The sequence below is a fragment of the Ictalurus punctatus genome, chromosome 18 (assembly GCF_001660625.3).
Source record: "Ictalurus punctatus breed USDA103 chromosome 18, Coco_2.0, whole genome shotgun sequence".
NCBI classification, from domain to species: domain Eukaryota; kingdom Metazoa; phylum Chordata; class Actinopteri; order Siluriformes; family Ictaluridae; genus Ictalurus; species Ictalurus punctatus.
In genome coordinates, this window is record NC_030433.2 from 15,698,791 (window position 1) to 15,718,594 (window position 19,804).

Consider the following 19,804-nt stretch of genomic DNA (forward strand, 5'->3'; position numbering starts at 1 on the left):
GCTTATGGTAATTGCTCATCCCATTCTTTTACCTCTTTAATCTGCTTCTTTTTTCTCTTCTGTCTTTTTGTAGCTGGCTCACTATCTTCCATCAGCAAGCGTAGGATTTCCTGTAAAGATCTGGGACAGGGAGATTGTGCAGGCTGGCTCTGGAAGAAGAAGGATGCCAAGAGCTACTTTTCTCAAAAGTGGAAGAAGTACTGGGTGGTGCTGAAAGACACCTGCCTGTACTGGTACATCAATGAGGAGGTGAGGTTTTGAGTAGAAAATAAATGTCTTTGATGTTACTTGAGTGGTACAGATGGACAAGCCTACATATAAAGTAATATGTGGATATCCACAAAAATCCTCAAATGAGCTCATTTTAACAGGATTAGTAAAAATACACACGTACATAATTATCATTAATAATAATAATTATAACCTCATGTGAATACGTACTGAAGTATTCACTGTGTTTGTGTTTTTGTAGGACGAGAAGGCCGAAGGCTTTGTCAGTCTCCCTGAGTTCAAAATTGACCAAGCAAATGAATGCCGCAAGAAATTGTATGTATTTTTTTCCGCTTTATCTTTGGATTCATAAATATAATTATGCTAACGGTGGCATCTCCAGGAGTGCTGATTTTTGTTCCTCTTTTGTACTAAAGCGCTTTTAAGGCATGTCATCCTAAGATCAAGAGTTTCTACTTTGCAGCAGATAATGTGGATGATATGAACAGGTAAGAGATCATTGGAACTATCATGCTTTTCTTAAACAGGCTAAAGTGATTTTATTTTTCTTTTCTTTTGCTTTTCTTTTTGAATCAATAGAAATAGAAATGACTTGATTTGATTGGAACTAATCTTATTCTATAAGGCCAAAAATTACTTTATCATTCACATTGAGCACTTTCGGCACACCACATATTTATATTTTACAGATAACACTATTGATTTTTATGTTTTTTCTTAGTGTCTTCTACCTACAAACTATTTTACCCTTATTCCTTATACCTGCTTTATTTAATTGCTACCTTGTATTACGTTGTTTTTAGGAAATAATGGTTGTGTGTGTGTGTGTGTGTGTGTGTGTGTGTGTGTGTGTGTGTGTGTGTGTGTGTGTGCATGCATGTGTGCCTATGTATGTATGTGTGTGTAGTATCAATTCACTCAATATAATTGCACATCAGTGGTTCCATGATGTGACATTTTGGTAGCATTTAGCAGCTTTGCAGGTGACTGCTGTTTTTTTCTGTCGATAAACAGATGGCTGAGTCGATTAAACATGGCAGCAGCAGCTCATTCGGAGCAGGAGAGGATTCGGCAGGATCATGGTGAGAGGATGCCGTTACACTTCATTGATCATGTCAGTTACTCTGATCTATATGGTATTGACTAAACAGTATATATAGATGTAAACTTCTTATGATGTCTTATCTATTGAGGAGTATACTAAGTGTTTGGAACATTCTCAATTTTCTATTAGAAAAGACATGTCACGTATGCACCAGGTCACAATGAACTGAAAACTAACTGATAACTAACTTAGAAATATCATTGTAAAATAAGGTATGAAATATGATTAGTTAGTTATTTTCTATTAGATTCAGTATGGTTTTCTATTAGTTTTGGTATTAGTTACTGAATAATATGTATTCATTGCTGAATAATATGCTTTAAAAAGGAATAACTGAATAATATCTGAGGTTTGTTTGTTCAGGCTACCTATAGTGGTATAAATGTCTAAAAAATCTACATCTACATCTATAGTCTGACTATTATAAGCAAAATAGCTTTTGAATAAATAAAATAGGGACAATATCAAAAAGAAGCTGCATGTCTTTCAAATTTATAAATTGTCTATCTGCATATGAAATTTGAGCTTCCTCTGTCTTTTTGTTGTGAAGCGCTCAATAACTGAATAGACATGTCTTGTATATAGCGTGCTGGAGCTCCTGAAGTAACATGACCAAGTATTTGGGACATCACAAACCAGATACTTTTACCATCGAAAAATGGCATTCCAACAAAGCAATAATAAAATACAACAATAAAGCAACAATAAAATATTGATGGTGGAAACAATGGTTATATTGTAGTTTATTTTATAAGCCATGATCTATTTTGGTACATGCCTGTCCTTTCATTTAAGTAAGTAGTCACTGGTGAGCAGTACTTACTGTAAATTCTGGGACAGAAAGACTTGAATTAAATTAGTGAAAAAACAAACAAAAAAAAAAACAGGAAATTACCTTATTTTCCCTTTGAACAAAAGTGTTAAGGATTTAACTTCACTACCCACCAGGTGAATTAACTTCACTACCCATCAGGATGTTCAGTACCCACCTGCAGTGTTGTAGAAATGGACTGTGTTACTGCCTGCTAATTGGCATGGTGGCTTGTCATGGGTAAATACTTATATATTTTTTGTTTTCTCTTCTGTCTCTTGTCCTCTCCCAGACTACTGGAGTGAGAGCGACCATGAGGACGTTGAGAACTTGTCTTCTAAACAGAACAGCCCTCCACCACCCTACGACACCTACCCTGCCTTAGTACGTCACACAGCCTGCCTCTGCCCATACCAGTGTCCCAACCTAATTTTTTTTTCTAATGTTGAAAAGCAAGCGCACCATTAATGTTTTGTGTTCTCTATGTTGAAGGACTTGTCAGACAGTGATGAAGGTTTCAGACATTAAGATAGGAGGGAAATGTGTGAACAGATGGGAAGGGAAGATAAAATGCAGAAGGGAGCAGAGGAGAAATGAAAGATGAAAAATGAAATGTGAAAGAGAAAAAGGAAGGCAATTGAAGTACTTATTAATTATTGAAGCTCTGGAGACCAGCTTAGTGGCTGTAGATCCTGAGACAAAAAGAGCTTTTTAAATGAGATCGTGTGGTATAAGATCCTGCTAATCTTATTGAGAGAAACACAAACCAGACAACTTGTAATACCATGCAGGAGAACTGTGTGTGTGTGTTTGTGTGTGTGTGTGTGTGTGTGTGTGTGTGTGTGTGTGTGTGTGTGTGTGTGTGTGTGTGTTCCCATTTCAAATTCAAAGACTAATAGCTAGTGACAGTTCTGAGGCACCACAAAGGCAAGCTACATTTCTTTTAATGGCTGCTGGTGTCCTTTATTTCCTTTTCATCATTCCATTTCAACCATTTTCAATAGGATTCAAATATAATACTACAAGAAAAAATGTTTCAAATCTTCCCAGGTCTCAAATAATCAAAACATTTTTAAATGGAAAAATGGTTCAGTTACTAGACAATAGCTAGCTAGTGGTTAGCACGTTCGCCTCACACCGCCAGGGTGAGGGGTTCGATTCCCACGGCTCTGTGTGCGGAGTTTGCATGTTCTCCCCATGCTGCGGGTATTCCGGTTTCCTCCCCCAGTCCAAGGACATGCATGGTAGGCTGATTGGTGTGTCTAAGCTGTCCGTAGTGTATGAATGTGTGTGTGAATGTGTGTGTGATTGTGTGCCCTACGATGGACTGGCACCCTGTCCAGGGTGTACCCCGATGCCTGGGATAGGCTCCAGGTTCCCCCGCGACCCTGAAAAGGAGTAAGCGGTTGAAGATGGATGGATGGTATTAGCTAGTGTATCTGGTTAGTGTTACTCTGAAGTGGTTAAGCATAAATAGCTAAATATCTAGCTAGCTTGGTGGTCCAACTATTACATTATAAAATTACTCTGATATTTTGTTACTAGGCTAATTAAACATCACCTACATGGTGATAATACAATACGGTTTAGCCGTGCAACCAATGCGATGTATGTATTGAGCTAGCCATCTTGCTAACTTATGTAAGGTTAGTAAAATCAGACTCAGTGGTAAATGTGAGACCAAATACTTGCAGCTATCTAACCAGCAGGTTATAATGCTAACATTACCTCAATATTCTCATTTAAAGCATGTCCAGTCAAAGTGTTCAGCATACCCTACATTGAGAATTCCTTTTTCACTTGTCATCCTGTAGCAGGTGAGCCCCTATCCTGAGCCCAAACACATTCGGCCTCCATCCACAGAGACCGTGCAGCCCCGGTCTCCCCATGAGGACTTCCAGCCCGAGCCCCACTGTACCAGTATGAGTGGCTCCAGCTCTCCAGCACGCAAGTCGTCCAGCCAAAGGCGTTCATGGCAAGACCTGATTGAGACGCCACTCACCAGTTCAGGTCTACACTTCTTGCAATCTCTGCCTCTGGAGGATGCTGTGTTCCTGGAGCCCAATGGAGCTATGCCTGTGGAACTTCGACGCCAGGCTACCCTGCCACCTCAGCGATGCCAACTGCCCGAGCGCCACACCCCACTGACGCCCGGCCAACTACCTTCCACAGCCCGGATAGGAAGGGAAGTAAAACACCGCAGCTTTACGTTGCCACGTGACAGTGGCCTGCATGCCATCCTGGCAGCCACAGCAGGGGCTCCTGAACATAGAGATGTCCAGCAGCACCAGCTGGGCCAGGCGTACACCAGAGATGCAGGTAATAATCTGAAATGCAAAGGAGGGAAGAATCGCAGTGAGCACATTACTGGGGCAGTCTGGCCTGACTTAAACTGAAACTCTCTGAAAAGATATTTTTGTTGGTCTATTACTGGTCGTCCTGGTTTGTCTTCATTTGGCCTGTAACTGTGCACATCTGTTGTCTCTGTGCTGTTTATCATTTATACATTTTATCATTTATGCTGTTCGCATAGATCCACTGATATATGCTCGTGTTTTTGTGGTAAAAATCAGTTTTTTTCCTCTCTGTCTGCAAAAATGTTGTTGTTGGCACCTTTCCAATTGAATTATAACTAAAATCCTGTCATGATTCTTTGACAGTCCATATTTTAAAGACATGAGATATTCAAATGCATTATATTCCAGCAGTGCAATGTATTTCCAAGTGATATTTGACAGCATATTTGGGTGGAGGGACTTTGCTTTGGGTTTTATCCATCAGGAATTGATTGTCTTTTACATTTACATTGCATTTATGGCATTTGGCAGACACCCTTATCCAGAGTGACTTACATTTATCTCATTTATACAACTGAGCAGTTGAGGCTTAAAGGCCTTGTTCAAGCAAATGCTTGGCGGTGCTGGTATTTGAACTCACCTTCCGATTATCAGTTCATGGTCTTAACCACTGAGCTACCACTGAAGAGGCGTGTGTCAGGCACTGCTGGGATTCAAACCCGGCATCTCCTGTTTACTAGACAAGATTTTAAACCAATTAAACCAACTTTTGAAATACATGCTCTAAAATGCTTGCCTGCTGTGACAGATTGCCCCTTTGCTCTGCGGTTCCCATGCTGACAGGACCAATGTGCTTACGTTTTTGTTACTGTTCTAGTTCTGTCACCACCCCGTCTTGTGATTGGTTATATACTCGATTGTGTCCACCTGTTTAGTGTTAATTCTGGATTAGTGAGTCTATATATACAGTATTGAGTTTTTGACATTGATTAGGTTGTTTGGAATCGGGCAAATAAAGCACCCACACTTGCATCCTGCCTACAATAACCGCCCCTTACACCTGCATAAGACAAAATAAATAAATAAGAAGAAGCTTACCCGTTATTTGCAACGGCGTTCACTCAGCAACCACGCACCACCCAACTCTCTGCCAGGCATCTTATTTTGAATGTGTTAGCATGATAATGACACATATCTGGCTCTGATGATGGATGAATCTAATCATATAATTGAGGAAAAGAGATAATTTTGCAACAATGTCACCTTTACACAGCTTATAAGCAGAGCAAACCTAAGATAAAATCATACATGAGCTGTTTATTTAGAGTGTTTTCACTCAATCCACAAAATGTTTTAAAGTATTAGTATCATTATAGAATCATTTATTTCACATCAGCTCCATGTTCTGTGTGCATGGGTAATTTTTGTGATTTCTCTGTGCACTTGCCAAAGATTTTTTTCAGCCCTACATGCTTATCGGTTTGTTGAATTATGTGAAGTGTGAAGCAATGAACCAAGCATATAATTTTCACTCTGATTCAGACGCAACAGGTGTTAAAGTGCTCTTAGGCTCGTGCCTGTGGCATGGTAGGTTTTTAATAATGTAAGACAACAAAAATAACCTGGCAGCTTTCCAGTTTGCTCATTTTTTATTTTTTTTGCTTTACTCTGCTTTACAGGCAAATAAACACAATCTTTATTATATAGGATAGGGCTTAGGTGTACCATGTTACTCATTTACACCAGTAGCTCTTCCCCCAAACACCACCTTCCTACTGCAGACTCCTGCGAATCCGTGCCTCCACCTGCTACACTTGTATGAGAAGCTAGTTTTAATCTTAAGCATCCCTCAAAACAGAAGTACATGATCTAATATTGAATATTGGTATTGCGTCAGTATTGGCCTGCTCGATTAGTATCGGGTCGGATTTGACATATTCTGTTTCAGTTTGCTGATGTGTTTTTGTTTGTGCTCTGAACGCATGGGGGATACGTTCCTAGTGAATTAGAAGAGCCTGTACATTCCTCTGAAATTTTGATGAGTCTTATGAGACATCTCATGATTTAGTGTTATATATTCTTACAGTCTTACATCTCTGTGCATCTCTAAGACAACCCTATATAACCATATCGTGTGCATGCTTGTCACAACAAACCTCCACCAACACACACACACACAACTATTATTTCCACAAAAACAACATAATACAGGATAGCAATTAAATAAGGCAGGCATAAGGAATAAGGGTAAAACAGTTTAACAGTTTTAGGTAGATGACACTTATAAAAAATTAAATAAAAATCATTAGTGTTACCTCTAAAACATAAATATGCGGTGTGCCAAAAGTGCTTAATGTGAGTGATAAAGTGATTTTGGCCTTTTCCAATTAGATTAGTTCCAATCAAATAATGTCATTTCAATTTCTATTGATTAAAAAAAAAGAAAAGAAAAGAGAAATAAGCTACTTAGTGTAGCTTTAATGCTTGTATCAGAGAAGACATTATCAGAGAAGACACTGTGCCCCAGAGCACGCGAGGAGATACTTTCAACCCGTGTTAATGTCTCCTCATGCCCCCTCCAGGGCCTGTATGTCTCTCTCTATCTCCATCTCTCTGCCTTTCTCAAACCACTATAAACAGCAAATTCAGAAGTTTCTTCTAGTGGCACATTTCATCACCCCAAATCTCTAACAGCTTGCCATGGTGGATCATATTTTACTGTGTGAATGAAACAATGATTTATTTAAGCATTTACATCTTACACAGTGATGTATGATGTAAGAATTGCCACTCAAAGATGTGATACTGCCCCTTAGTGGTAGCTACAGGTAGTGTGATATTTCTTAGAATTGTGCCAGCTACTGGACCAGAAACCCTATCCAGAGTGTTTAAATAAATAATGACATAAAAATATTCAAATAGTGCTCTTCAGGATTACTCACATTACTCATGTACTGTAATGTAGGCCTTTCTATTAGGTCATATACAAGTCTTGGCATTGCATGGATCAAAATGAGGTGCTTTTCAGTCATTATTGCGATTTCCATCAGACATATATGTATCAAATGGTACACATTTCTCTGTGACACACAACAGAGACTTGAGATTGATGTACTGTCTGAGATTAATTTAATTTTCATCATTATATCAAGTACTAGAAATATGACAATATTTAACAATAAGATTAATAAAGTATAAGATAATGGCTCATTAACTAAGCAACAAGCACTAATTAATTACCAGCTTAGTTTCTTTTTCAGAGAGTGGAATAAAATGATTAATTTCAAATGATTCATGATAAAATGATTAGATTCAAATATTATTATTCTAATCTTAGGTACTTAGATACAGTTAACTAAGGATCCTAATGGAGTTAGCTATGCTATATGGTGCTTGTTAAATTGCTAACACTTCATAAGTTTTACCCTTTATATTAACACATGAGCTGCCACCGTTGGGCCCTTGAGCAAGACCCTTAACCCTCTCTGCTCCAGGGGCGCTGTATCATGGCTGATGCTGCGCTCTGACCCCAACTTCCAAACATGCTGGGGTATGCGAAGAAAAGAATTTCACTGTGCTGTAATGTATATGTGACCAATAAAGACTCATTATCATTATTATTATCATTATGAACATTATTTCATTATGAGACCCTCTAATAGTTGCATTTTCTGCTTTATTGTTGCTTGGTGGCTTAGAGAGTCTTTGGTTAAGCTGTATGAAAAAAAAAAAAATCTCACAGAGTCCAGGGGTTTAAGATGTCAAAAATCAGACTTTTACCAAAGAATCACAAAAGCCGAGATGTATGAAGATCATCTGATAAACACAATCAATGTACATGCTTACATACAATACTAAAACAATGATCTCATTAGGCGGGGTTTTCTCATTTGTTTTCTTTTGATCACATTTCCGTCATCTCGCTACAATTATGTTTTTTTCTTCATATCTTATCTATAATTGTGGCGCAAGTTGGGCCAGCTAATTTAAAAAAAGAAAAAAACATTTTTATTTTACTGACTTGCATCATGGAATTCAACAACATATCTTAAGAGATCACTAGCAACAAATTGGTAAAAAGATACAGACTTAAGGATACAACGTACAGACTCAGTGTCTCTGTGTGGGTAGAGAGTGTGAGTTCTCACTGAAAAATGACAGAGCAAGCCTAGAGGAAAATGGGTGCTCAGTGCGCTCACCAAAATAATCTCACCAGCTTGATTTTAGTTTTTCTGCTTAATTTACTGATTTCTGCCTTATATCTCATACATTGATCTTACTTTTGATTGTTTAACCTATACCAACTGATTTCTTTAATTTATACCATTCACTTTAAAATTATACCATATTGTTTTTACAATAATGCTGTAGTGCTTCTAGCTTAGCTAGGGTTAGGTATAAGATAGTAATAATGTTAGCGAGTAATGCTTGTATTCACAGTTGCTTACACAATATTTAGGCAAATTTTACTTTAATCTATTACGAAAAATTCATTATTTTCATGTATGCATTGATTCTATGGATGTTTTTGTGTTGTGTCAGGGCAGATTTAGCTTCATGAGGTAAAATGATGCTAAAGGGCCCGTTTGCAAGAACTCATCTAGGGTTCCACAGACGCCCTGGCTGGATTTTATATCATTGATATTAGTGTGTATTACTATTTTAACATAGCATCACAACTAGCACTTCTGATGGCTAACTCAAACCATCATCGTTAATCTTTTTTTCCCCGCTACAAAATCTATACTGCCATAGTCAGTTGGTGGAACACTAATACACAGGAAAACCTTACTACCCATGAACCCATACACTAAACATGAACCATGCTGACCTTTAAGTGACTTGTTTTCACTCTGGCATGTAAATAAAAACCCTGTATTTGACATACCATCAATAAGTCATGGCTCATTACTCTTGCTCTGTGATGCGCCCTGCAGGTTTGGAGCGGGAACACAGGCAGCAGGCTGATTCGCTGTGTGACCTGTATCGAGCTCTAGAGAGGGCCAGTCTGTCCCCTGTGAATGAGCACATGCCCACCAATCGTCTGGAGTACAAGCGCTCGTTTGTCCGCCGTGGTAACGACCCCTTGCTTAATGAGAAACTGCACCGCCTGCGTATACTTCAGAACACATTCAAGGTAATGCAAATATTGGGTTTGGCAGTGAAATTTATGCAGTTTGTAGAATGATATTTAGACATATGCCGATAATATAAGATATGATGTAATCTAATAATAAAAATGTAATATAAGATAGTGTACTGTATTATTACATCCTATTCTAGAGTAAAGATTTCCAACTACCCAGCCTCAGATTTGCACCAGGCAATAGTTTTTTCCTTCTCCCCCACAGCAGTGAGGACATGTGGCTTCTCTAGGGGGAGACAAAAAAGGCTGTCATTTAACACAAGATAGTGAAAGAATACTCTATCTATAAATTACCTTAATAGACAGGCCTCGATTTCTCCAATTGCTGCATCATACACACATTTACTGTGTAGCACTGCAGTGCATAGACCATCATGGCCAATTGAGTGAGGTCGTACATGTTTGAGCCAGCCAAGATTAAAATTTTAGAGGCAGAATAAGTGTAACACACAAGGGTTTGTTTTTGCAGAAGAAAAACATGTGTGAAGCTGCAGGATTGAAACTACATAAACAATCCATGTTTGATGCTAACTAGCTGCTACACACACTGTGTGTGTGTGTATACAGTATATAATATTATATTACTATCTTTAAATAAAGTGATCTATCTGTCTATCTATCCATCTATCTATCTATCTATCTATCTATCTATCTATCTATCTATCTATATATCTATCTATCTGTCTGTCTATCTATATTTCTTTCTTTCTTTCTTTCTCTACAATTACAAAAAAAAATGTCCCAAATGTGATTCTGCCAAGGTTCCTGTTTGTTTAAAATACTGTCCAATAAGAACAGGTCCAGATAAGTACAGTGGTGCTTGAAAGTTTGTGAACCTCTAGAATTTTCTGTATATCTGCATAAATTTGACCTAAAACATAATCAGATTATCACACAAGTCCTAAAAATAGACAAAGAGAACCCAATTAAATTAAATTTCACCTTCAAATTAACTGCTAATACTAGAGGTTCACAAACTTTTGCCACTCACAGATATATAATATTGGATCCTTAATACTTTCCTCAATAAATAAATGACCAATTATAATATTTTTGTCTCATTTGTTTAATATGGTTCTCTTTATCTAATTTTAGGACTTGTGCGAAAATCTGATGTTGTTTTAGGTCATATTTATTCAGAAATATAGAACATTCTAAAGGGTTCACAAACTTTCAAGCACCACTGTATGTAGTATTATTTTAAACTACAATATTACCTGTGATAAAACATGCCTTAACACTATTATAGTGTTAGTCCTGCAGCACCTACTTCACATTATTGGCTCCTTTATCATATTAAAGTCACAATAGAAACATATTATTTGTCTAATTTTTTTGTTCATTTTGATATTATCATATTATTCTATTTTAAGATTATATAACTGTTATGAATTGAGATTGAGGTACAGTAAGTCCAGACCCAATAGCAAGACCTGGGGGTTTAAGGTGTTTAAAAAGTTTGGACTACACTCTCTCTCATATGTTAGTTACTTTACATAAACAAATTAATGCAACTTATCTTCTCACAGGATGTCCCACTCAAAGAGGCTGAGACGAAGATCATTCATCGGGATGTGTAAGGAAAGCCAGTGGCAATCAGGAGAGTAGCCTAGAAAACAGCAGTCTTCACATCTGTACATAAAGATAGTGTATATTAATGTGAGAAGAGAGTTACCTCTGCTCCAGTTCCATTCTTTTCATGTCTGCTTCCTTGTGGAGGTTGATTTACATGGACACTGCCAATCAATGATTCTGAAGAAAAATATTAAACATGTTTTCCATAAAAAAAATTATATTATATAATATTTTTTGTGCCCCACAGTTCAGAGTGCTCTATGTGTGGAGTTTCCCATGTGCTGTCCACAAGGGTTTCTTCCAGGTTCCCCTTCCAAAAATATGCTGACAGGTGAAGTGGCTACTCTTAATTTTGTGTGTGTGTGTGTGTGTGTGTGTGTGTGTGTGTGTGTGTGTGTGTGTGTGTGTGTGTGTGTTGCCCTGTGGTGGCCTGGCATCCCATCCATGGTGTATTTCCACTTTGCGATCATGATCAGGATAAAGTGATTACTAAGAACGAATGAATGAATAAATGAATATCAACTGAAATAGAAATTGCCTTATGTTGAGTACTTGTATATGAGTGCTTGTTTCCAGTCAATAAAAAGCCACAAACTTTTCTCAGTTCACTTGTTGCTATTCCCTACTCAAATTATCCCACTGTTTACAGTCCAACCAAAATTGTTCAGATATTCATTCATTCATCTTCAGTAACTACTTTGCTCTGGTCAGGGTTGTGGTGGATCTAGATCCTATCCCGTGAACTCTAGGCATGTGGCAGAAATACATGGATGTGATGCCAGTCCATCACAGGGCACCATGCATACACACATTCATACACACCTAGTATATTTTGAGAGGCAGCTGGAAACCAAGAGGAAATCCACATACACAAAGGAAGAACATGCGAAACTACGAACATACATTAATCCAAGCTAAGTATTGAAGCAGGGACCATGGAGGTGTAAGGCTGCAACGCATTATGCTTTTCCACCAAAATGTTGATATAGATTGCTTAAAAACTTTTGACTGGCAGTGTATTATTAGATCTTTATTTGATCTTTATTATTATCCACTGATCTCCTTTTACTTGCCATATTTTTGCCATGTCTTCCTCATTTCTCTTTCTTGATTTGGTTCCATAATTGCACAATGTTAATATGTGGATATGAAGGCATTATTTTGTATATTGGTAAATTATGGTCTGTTGAAACCTTTGAAGTTTATGTATTGTTTAACATGTATTGGCCTTGTGCCAAATGACTGCACTTCCTTTGAGCTTTGCTCCTCCATACTGACTGAACAAGAAACACAGAACTACTAGTATAGATGTTCCTCAACTACTGATTGTGTTATTATTATTTTACTTTGCATGGCCTCAGTCGAAGTTATGAATTTTGAGTGTGTTTTCGTTTTAAGTTATCAATTGAAAATTGCATTTTCTTTACATTTTATAGATGTAAAACAATGTATGTCAATAGGTATAACATATGGAATGACTATGTGTAATTGTTGTTGTAAAAGAAAGGGAGAAAGATGGTTGTATATCTAACATGTCATCCTTGTCCTTGCTTCCATCTGGCTGTCTTCTGTGTGGCTTCTGACCTTTGACTCTGGAATCAACCCATAGTACAACCCCAATACCAAAAAAGTTGGGACGCTGTGTCAAATGTAAATAAAAACAGAATGCAATGATTTGCAAATCTCATAAACCCATATGTTATTCGCAATAGAACATAGAAAACATATCAAATGTTTAAACTGAGTAAATGTACCATTTTAAGGAAAAAAAACAGGTAATATTGAATTTGATGGCCACAACACGTCTCAAAAAAGCTGAGACGGGGCAACATAAGGCTGGAAACTTAAGTATTACTAAAAAGAAACAGCTGGAGGTTAATTGGCAACAGGTCATTAACATGATTGGGTGTAAAAAGAGTATCTTAGAGAGGCAGAGTCTCTCAGAAGTAAAGATGGGCAGAGGTTCACAAATCCTGCGTCTACAATCTGTGGAACAATTTCAGAATAATGTTCCTCAACGTAAAATATCTCATCATCTACAGTACATAATATCATCAAAAGATTATGAGGATGTGGAGAAATCTCTGTGCGCAAGGGACAAGGGTGAAAATCAATATCGCATGCCTGTGATCTTCAGGCCCTCAGGCGGCACTGCATTCTGTAATGAAATGACTGCATGGGCTCAGAAACACAATCAGAACTCATTGTCTGTGAACACAGTTCACCATGACATCCACAAATGCTGGTTAAAGCTCTATCATGCAAAGAAGAATCCATATGTGAACATGATCCAGAAACGCTGTCGTTATTCTCTGGGCCAAAGCTCATTTAAAATGGACTGAAGCAAAGTTGAAAACTGTTCTGTGGTCAGACGAATCGAAATTTGAAATTCTTTTTGGAAACCATATATACTGCGTCCTCTAAACTCTAAACTAAAGAGGACTAAAGAGGAGAGGAACCATCTGGCTTTTTATCAGCGCTCAGTTCGAAAGCCTGCATCTCTGATTGCATTAGTGCCTATGGAATGGGCAGGTTGCACATCTGGAAAGGCATCATCAATGTTGAAAGGTATATACAGGTTTTATAGCAACATATGCTTCCATCCAGATTCCATCCCATCTTTACTTCTGAGAGACTCTGCCTCTCTAAGATACTCTTTTTATATCCAATTGTGTTACTGACCTGTTGCCAATTAACCTAATTAGTTGCAAAATTTTCCTCCAGCTGTTTCTTTTTAGTAACACTTACTTTTCCAGCCTTTTTTGCCCCTGTCCCAACTTTTCTGAGACGTGTTGAGGCCGTCAAATTCAAAATTACCTTATTTTTTATTTCAGCTCATGTTTTTTTTTTAATGTTTTCTATGTTCTACTGTGTTGTGAATATCATATGGGTTTATGAGATTTGCAAATCATTGCATTCTGTTTTTATTTACATTTTACACATTTTACCCAACATTTTGGAATTGGGGTTGTACATTGTTAAACATGTAAGGCTTCAGTGTTAACTACACAGCAAGGCTAAACTAAAATGGTTAACCAGTGAAACGCTGTCTATTTTTGTAAGCATGATATTTATCCACCGGTTTGTACGTGGTTTTATATTTTGAGGTGTGTCTTAAATGAAGATAACGGGTGGTGTTGATCCCTTTGACAGGATGAAACTTATAAGCAATTATGCTGTTGTACTGTATCTCTGAGATGAAAATAATTTTAACAATAAACAGTTTGATGTTTTGTTAAATGTTTCTTATCCTACAGCGCTGTCAAATACTTGATTCTGATTGGTCAGAAGGTGATGATTAATTTTCTAGAACAGTATTTCCTGCTGCAAAACAAATCAAAGGTTTATGTTAATGCACTTGTTCTAATATGTTATCTTGTGTTGCTATTTAACAAAGAAAAACATAATTGGTGATATGATGGAGTTTTGTATGAGGAGACATTTGGGAATTTTGGAACAAATTTATTTAATAATGTTGGCTGTTTATCAGTAACAAGCTGCTGTCCTATTAAGTTGAAAGTGAGGGTCTGGCTGTTTATAGATGCAATAAGTGATAGCAAGAATGAAAAACATTGAGAGAATGTTTATATAACAAGAGCATGGAACATAATAAGGTTGCATAAAGAACGTTCCTGTAACCTAGGAAGAATGTTGAGAAAACATTTGTATATAGTGAAAATGAAATGTTACAATAATGTTTTACATAACGTTTTCTTAATCCTACAAAAACATTGAGAGAACATTTATATAACAAGTGAATGGAACGTTGTAATGTTTTGAAGGACGTTTTATAACCTTAGAAAAACATTAAGTGAATGTTTATATAACGAGGGAATGGAACGTTCTAATAAGTTTGTGAATAACATTCTTATAACCAAACAAGAACGTTAATTCAATGTCTAAAAAAGCATTTTGAACATGCCTAGAACATTCAGAGGCAAATGGTGGCTTAGTGGTTAGCATGTTTGCCTCACACCTTTAGGGTTGTGGGTTTGATTCCCACTGTGACCATGTGTGTGCAGAGTTTGCATGTTCTCCTGATGCTGTGGGGATTTCCTCCCCAGTCCAAAGACATGCATGGAAGGCTGATTGGCGTGTGTGTTTGTGTACCCTGCCTTGTGCCTGATGCTCCCTGGGATAGGCTCCAGGTTTCCCTGTCACCCTGAAAAGGATTAAGTGGTACAGAAGATGGATGGATAGAACATTCAGAAATAATGTTTTTATAATTTAATGGGAATGTTAGGAAAATGTTCTTTATGGTTAACATAAAATTGCTAGCTGGGATTAGTCCCAAAGTCCTGGCCTTTGCCTATTTGCTCATTGGCAAGCTCTAGTCCTGCAGAGGTTTTTTCCTGGCATGCCTCCATACAAGTTGAATTTCTTTCTGATTGTTGAACCCATGCACTTTGATGACAACTGCTGCAAGTCTTACTAGCAGATCCTGTGATGAAATTTTGGGGTTCTTGGAGACTTCTTTTTGCATCAGACAGTCTGCTCTTGGGCTGAATTTGCTGGGATGGCCAGTCCCAGACAAATTGGCAGTCGTTTGAAATCTGTGCCACTTATTATTTTTCTTACATTGGAATGAAGTATTTCAAATCATTTGGAGATCTTTTTAAATCTCTTGCCAGACTCATTGGCATCCACATCCTTTTGTTCTGAAGGCCTTACAGAACTCTTTAGATCTCTAGATTCACATGACTGTGTACACTGGTGAATTTTATATACAAACTCTCTCCCACCAGAATGTTTAATTTTAATAACAAGAAAACTGATTTGTTGTCAAAAGTGGAACGTTAGTTGTGCCAACCACTGATAAATGTTATTATAGCACCCAGTATATTGAACACCTACTGATAACTTCATAGTACAGTGACAGGCGACTTGCAGCGATAAAATAGCTGTATATGTGAATGTACAGTTAGCTGGTCATGGGGGAGGTGCTGATATATGAGATCGTAAAAGAGGTTTTGGAAAAACACCTAGGTCAGGTTATATGGCCTCAGGCAAGGGCAGGTTTGCTTGTGTGTGTGTGTGTGTGTGTGTGTGTGTGTGTGTAATTATCAAGGTCTGTTATGAGAAAAATTTAACACAGCATAGTCCTCAGTCCTGGCCCTCAGCACTGGGGTTTCCCAGGGCTGTGTACTGAGTCCTCTGCTATACACTCTATACACCCATGACTGTACATCAATCCCTGATAGCAACATTATCATTAAGTGTGCAGACGACACTACTGTAATGGGACTGATAATATAATGATGAGTCTGCCTCCAGAGATGAAGTCCAAAAACTCACTGCCTGGCACTCAACTCCTCAAAAACTGAGGAGTCGGTGATAGATTTTAGGAGGAAGAGGGAGGAACCTGCCCTTCCTTACATCAAAGGGGACATTGTGGCGAGGGTCGGTGACTATAAATTCCTGGGAACATACATCTCTCAGGACCTCACATGGTCTAACACCAATGCCCTTGTGAAAAAAGTACATCAGCGACTTTTGAGGTCACTGAGGAGAGTCAATCTGTTCCAGGAACTGCTGCTGTCTTTTTTTTTTAAAGTGTTCTGTGGATGGTATCATCACCCTCAACATCCTGGTGTGGTTTAAAGGCTGCACTATGGCTGACACAAAGGCTCTGGAGAGAGTCAGGAAGTGAGCACAGAACATTATAACAACACAGCTTCCCTCACTGACTGATATATACAGAGCCAGATGCCTGTGTCATGCAGCACACATAATCCATAATCCTGTTCTCACCCAGGAAACAGGCTGTTCACAATGCTGCCTTCTGGGAGGCGTTATAGGTCCATTAAGGCCCGTATTGATATACTTTATAAACAATTTTCATCCAAGCGGCACAAAAGAATTAAAACTCATAATTATTTAAGAGACTGTGTAAAACATTGGACTGTGTAATACATATTACACACGAGACTGTGCAATACATTATATATTGGACTATTTCAACATTGGACTGCACAATACATATTACACATGGGATTGTGTAATATACCTTCTACTGCTTATTTATTTATCTATTCTTGCCGCTATGTTGAGCTTGCTTGTTATGTGGTACTTTACTCAGTGTTTTGTATGCTACTTGTCGTGTGTTACATTTACCACAAGCTAAAAGTATTTGAATTTCGTTGTAAAGCTATGCAATAACAATAAAGGCATTCATTCATTATGACATATAAGATTCTCATGAACACATCTGAATTGTGGAGTGACCGGAATGTGTTAATGTAGCTTAAATTATGATAAAGAAAAAATGCTGTCTTAAAAGAATAGAGTATATGTCATTTTCATATATTCTTTAGAAATCCCTTTTCACTAGCCTTACATTAGGCTTCACTGTCAGAAGAAAGTTGTTGTATAGTTACATTATTGTTCCTCAAGGTAAAAACTATGTAAATATACACACAAATATAAGGTCCGACTAAGTACAGTTGTACCAGGGTCTTCAGACATATCCACGAAGGGCAGCAGTAGCTGCATGCTTTCATTCCAGCTCAGTAGGAGTCACCTCTTACAGCTGATTATAGATCAGGCTACTGCTTGACCTTACCTTGACCCTAATCGAAGAAAGCACAGCCATTCCTAGTAGTATAATTCAAATCTGTATGCTGGAAGAAAAAGTCGTTCAATATTAGTGCATTGAATGTTTTGCACAATTAAATTAAAGAAACACTTCACCTTCAAACCCATTAAAATGTTTATATCATAATATTTACAATGTGCTTAATAATTCTGGTGCTAATTTTTGGTTGATGATATTATTCAGTTGAGAAATTAGTGGTTGTCTGAGTGGTGACTTCACAGGAGGACATTTTTAGTACAGTTACAGCTGAGTTAGGATAAATAATTTCAATGATTTATTATAATGGTCAGGTTTCACTCTTACCTCTTAAAAACAGATAAACCAAAAAAAGACCAAGAAATTATTTTCTCACTCACCATTTTTCAGCGATGATCAATATTATATTATTTTATTATATTTATTTATGGCAGACACTCGGCTAGCTAATGATCTATGAGATTATGAGCATGATGGCATTGATGGTGGTATTAATATGAAAGTTTCAGTTTGTTCAAGAAGGATTTTTCATTACGATCACAGTTATCTACCGGAACTAAGCTCAAATATGTGTTTTTATTTTTCTCATAAAAGGTCTTTGTTGGTGATGATTACTTTGTTATAAAGCTAAGTTTATAATTCCAAGGACTGGGAAGGTGGTGATATAATATAATTTTCATGATAAATGATGACAGACTTTTCTGAGAATATCATCAGTACTTCTATAACAGCAACCAATGTTTCAAGGCCACCACATACATAAAAATGCAAATAACAATACAAACACTGGATATATCTTGCCATATCTCTCGTCGCTAGAGTCCCAGAAATGGGCAGAAGGCATCAAGGCCATTTGGCCAACAGACAGAATGGTGTTATATAATATTTTACATTTACCTGTAGCCTATTCGTTTGGCAGACTTCATCCAAGGCAACATACAAAACATTGCAACAAAGCATCATCTGGCCCTAACCAAAAAAATCAACCAATATGCAGAAGAAGAAGAGACATCAAAAATGATCTCAGAGAAGTAACTGCTCCTGCTCATGAATCTGGGAAGGATTCCATCCATCCATCCATCTTCCACACCGTTTATCCTGCACAGGGTTGTGGCAGAGGCTGGAGCCTATCCCAGGGAACTCTGGGCACAAGAAGGGACACACCCTGAGGACACCTGGGTCACCTGGGGTGCCAAACCATCACAGGGCACAATCATACACATATTCACATACCCATTCACACACTGTGAACAATTTGGAAATACCAATCAGCCTAAAATGCATGTTTTTGTACTGGGGGAAGAAACTGGAGTACCCGGGGGAAACCCTCGAAGCATGGGTGAACATGCACACAGGGCAGAGGTAGGATCCAAACCTCAAGACAAGTGTGCTAACCCCCCCCTAGGTAGGGTTATAAACTCATTTCCATTTCAGCATTCTACAAGGATTATTAATAAATGTAAAACATTTAAGATAGGAGATTATGTCCCCCCAACATCCATCCATTTTCTATATCGCTTATCCTTCAGGGTCACAGGGAACCTGGAGCCTATCTCAGGGAGCCCCCTGAGTATACGCTTATCTGCTGTATACTATGTCATTGTATGCTATGTTTACATTCACAGCATTTTTATTATATTGTTATTCTTTTGCACTACCTGTTATAACTGACACTTCCATACTAGAACTGCGTACTAGTTGGTGCTACACTGTCACTTACTGTGCCTATTGTCCTGTTTTAGTAATTATTGTACTGTCTGGCGTTGTTTGCACACACACCTTATGTAGAAATGTGTAGATCTTATTTAGTTCTGTGTCGTCTCATGTAGTTAGTGTGTTGTTTTATGTAGCACCATTGTCCTGGAGGAACGTTGTTTCATCTCACCGTACTAGTGCCAGATGTAAATGGGACCTAGGTATAAATGTGTCTATGCATTGTACAATGTGATGGACTGTCATCCATGGTGTATTCCCCATTGTCATGCCAGTGTTCCTGGATCTGCTGCCCATCCTAACCAAGATGAATGAATGAATGAATGAATGAATGAATGAATGAATGAATGAACGA

General features: G+C 37.8%; 1 protein-coding gene across 5 annotated transcripts in view; it reads left to right on the forward strand.

Annotated features, from left to right (window-relative positions):
• The window catches only part of cnksr2b (connector enhancer of kinase suppressor of Ras 2b), a 56,422-nt gene extending 39,088 nt beyond the window's left edge, over window positions 1-17,334 (forward strand). For 4 of the 5 annotated variants that reach the window (XM_053687714.1, XM_017493315.3, XM_053687716.1 and 1 more), the window contains 8 exons: window positions 74-249; window positions 473-546; window positions 648-719; window positions 1,246-1,313; window positions 2,440-2,531; window positions 3,962-4,466; window positions 9,382-9,581; window positions 11,120-17,334. In XM_053687714.1, coding sequence (XP_053543689.1) covers window positions 74-249; window positions 473-546; window positions 648-719; window positions 1,246-1,313; window positions 2,440-2,531; window positions 3,962-4,466; window positions 9,382-9,581; window positions 11,120-11,170 — 1,238 coding nt within the window. In that variant the 3' untranslated portion in view covers window positions 11,171-17,334. The remainder of the gene's footprint in view (window positions 1-73; window positions 250-472; window positions 547-647; window positions 720-1,245; window positions 1,314-2,439; window positions 2,532-3,961; window positions 4,467-9,381; window positions 9,582-11,119) is intronic. The other variant, XM_053687715.1, reaches the window with a different exon arrangement.
• The last annotated feature ends 2,470 nt before the right edge of the window (window positions 17,335-19,804 follow it).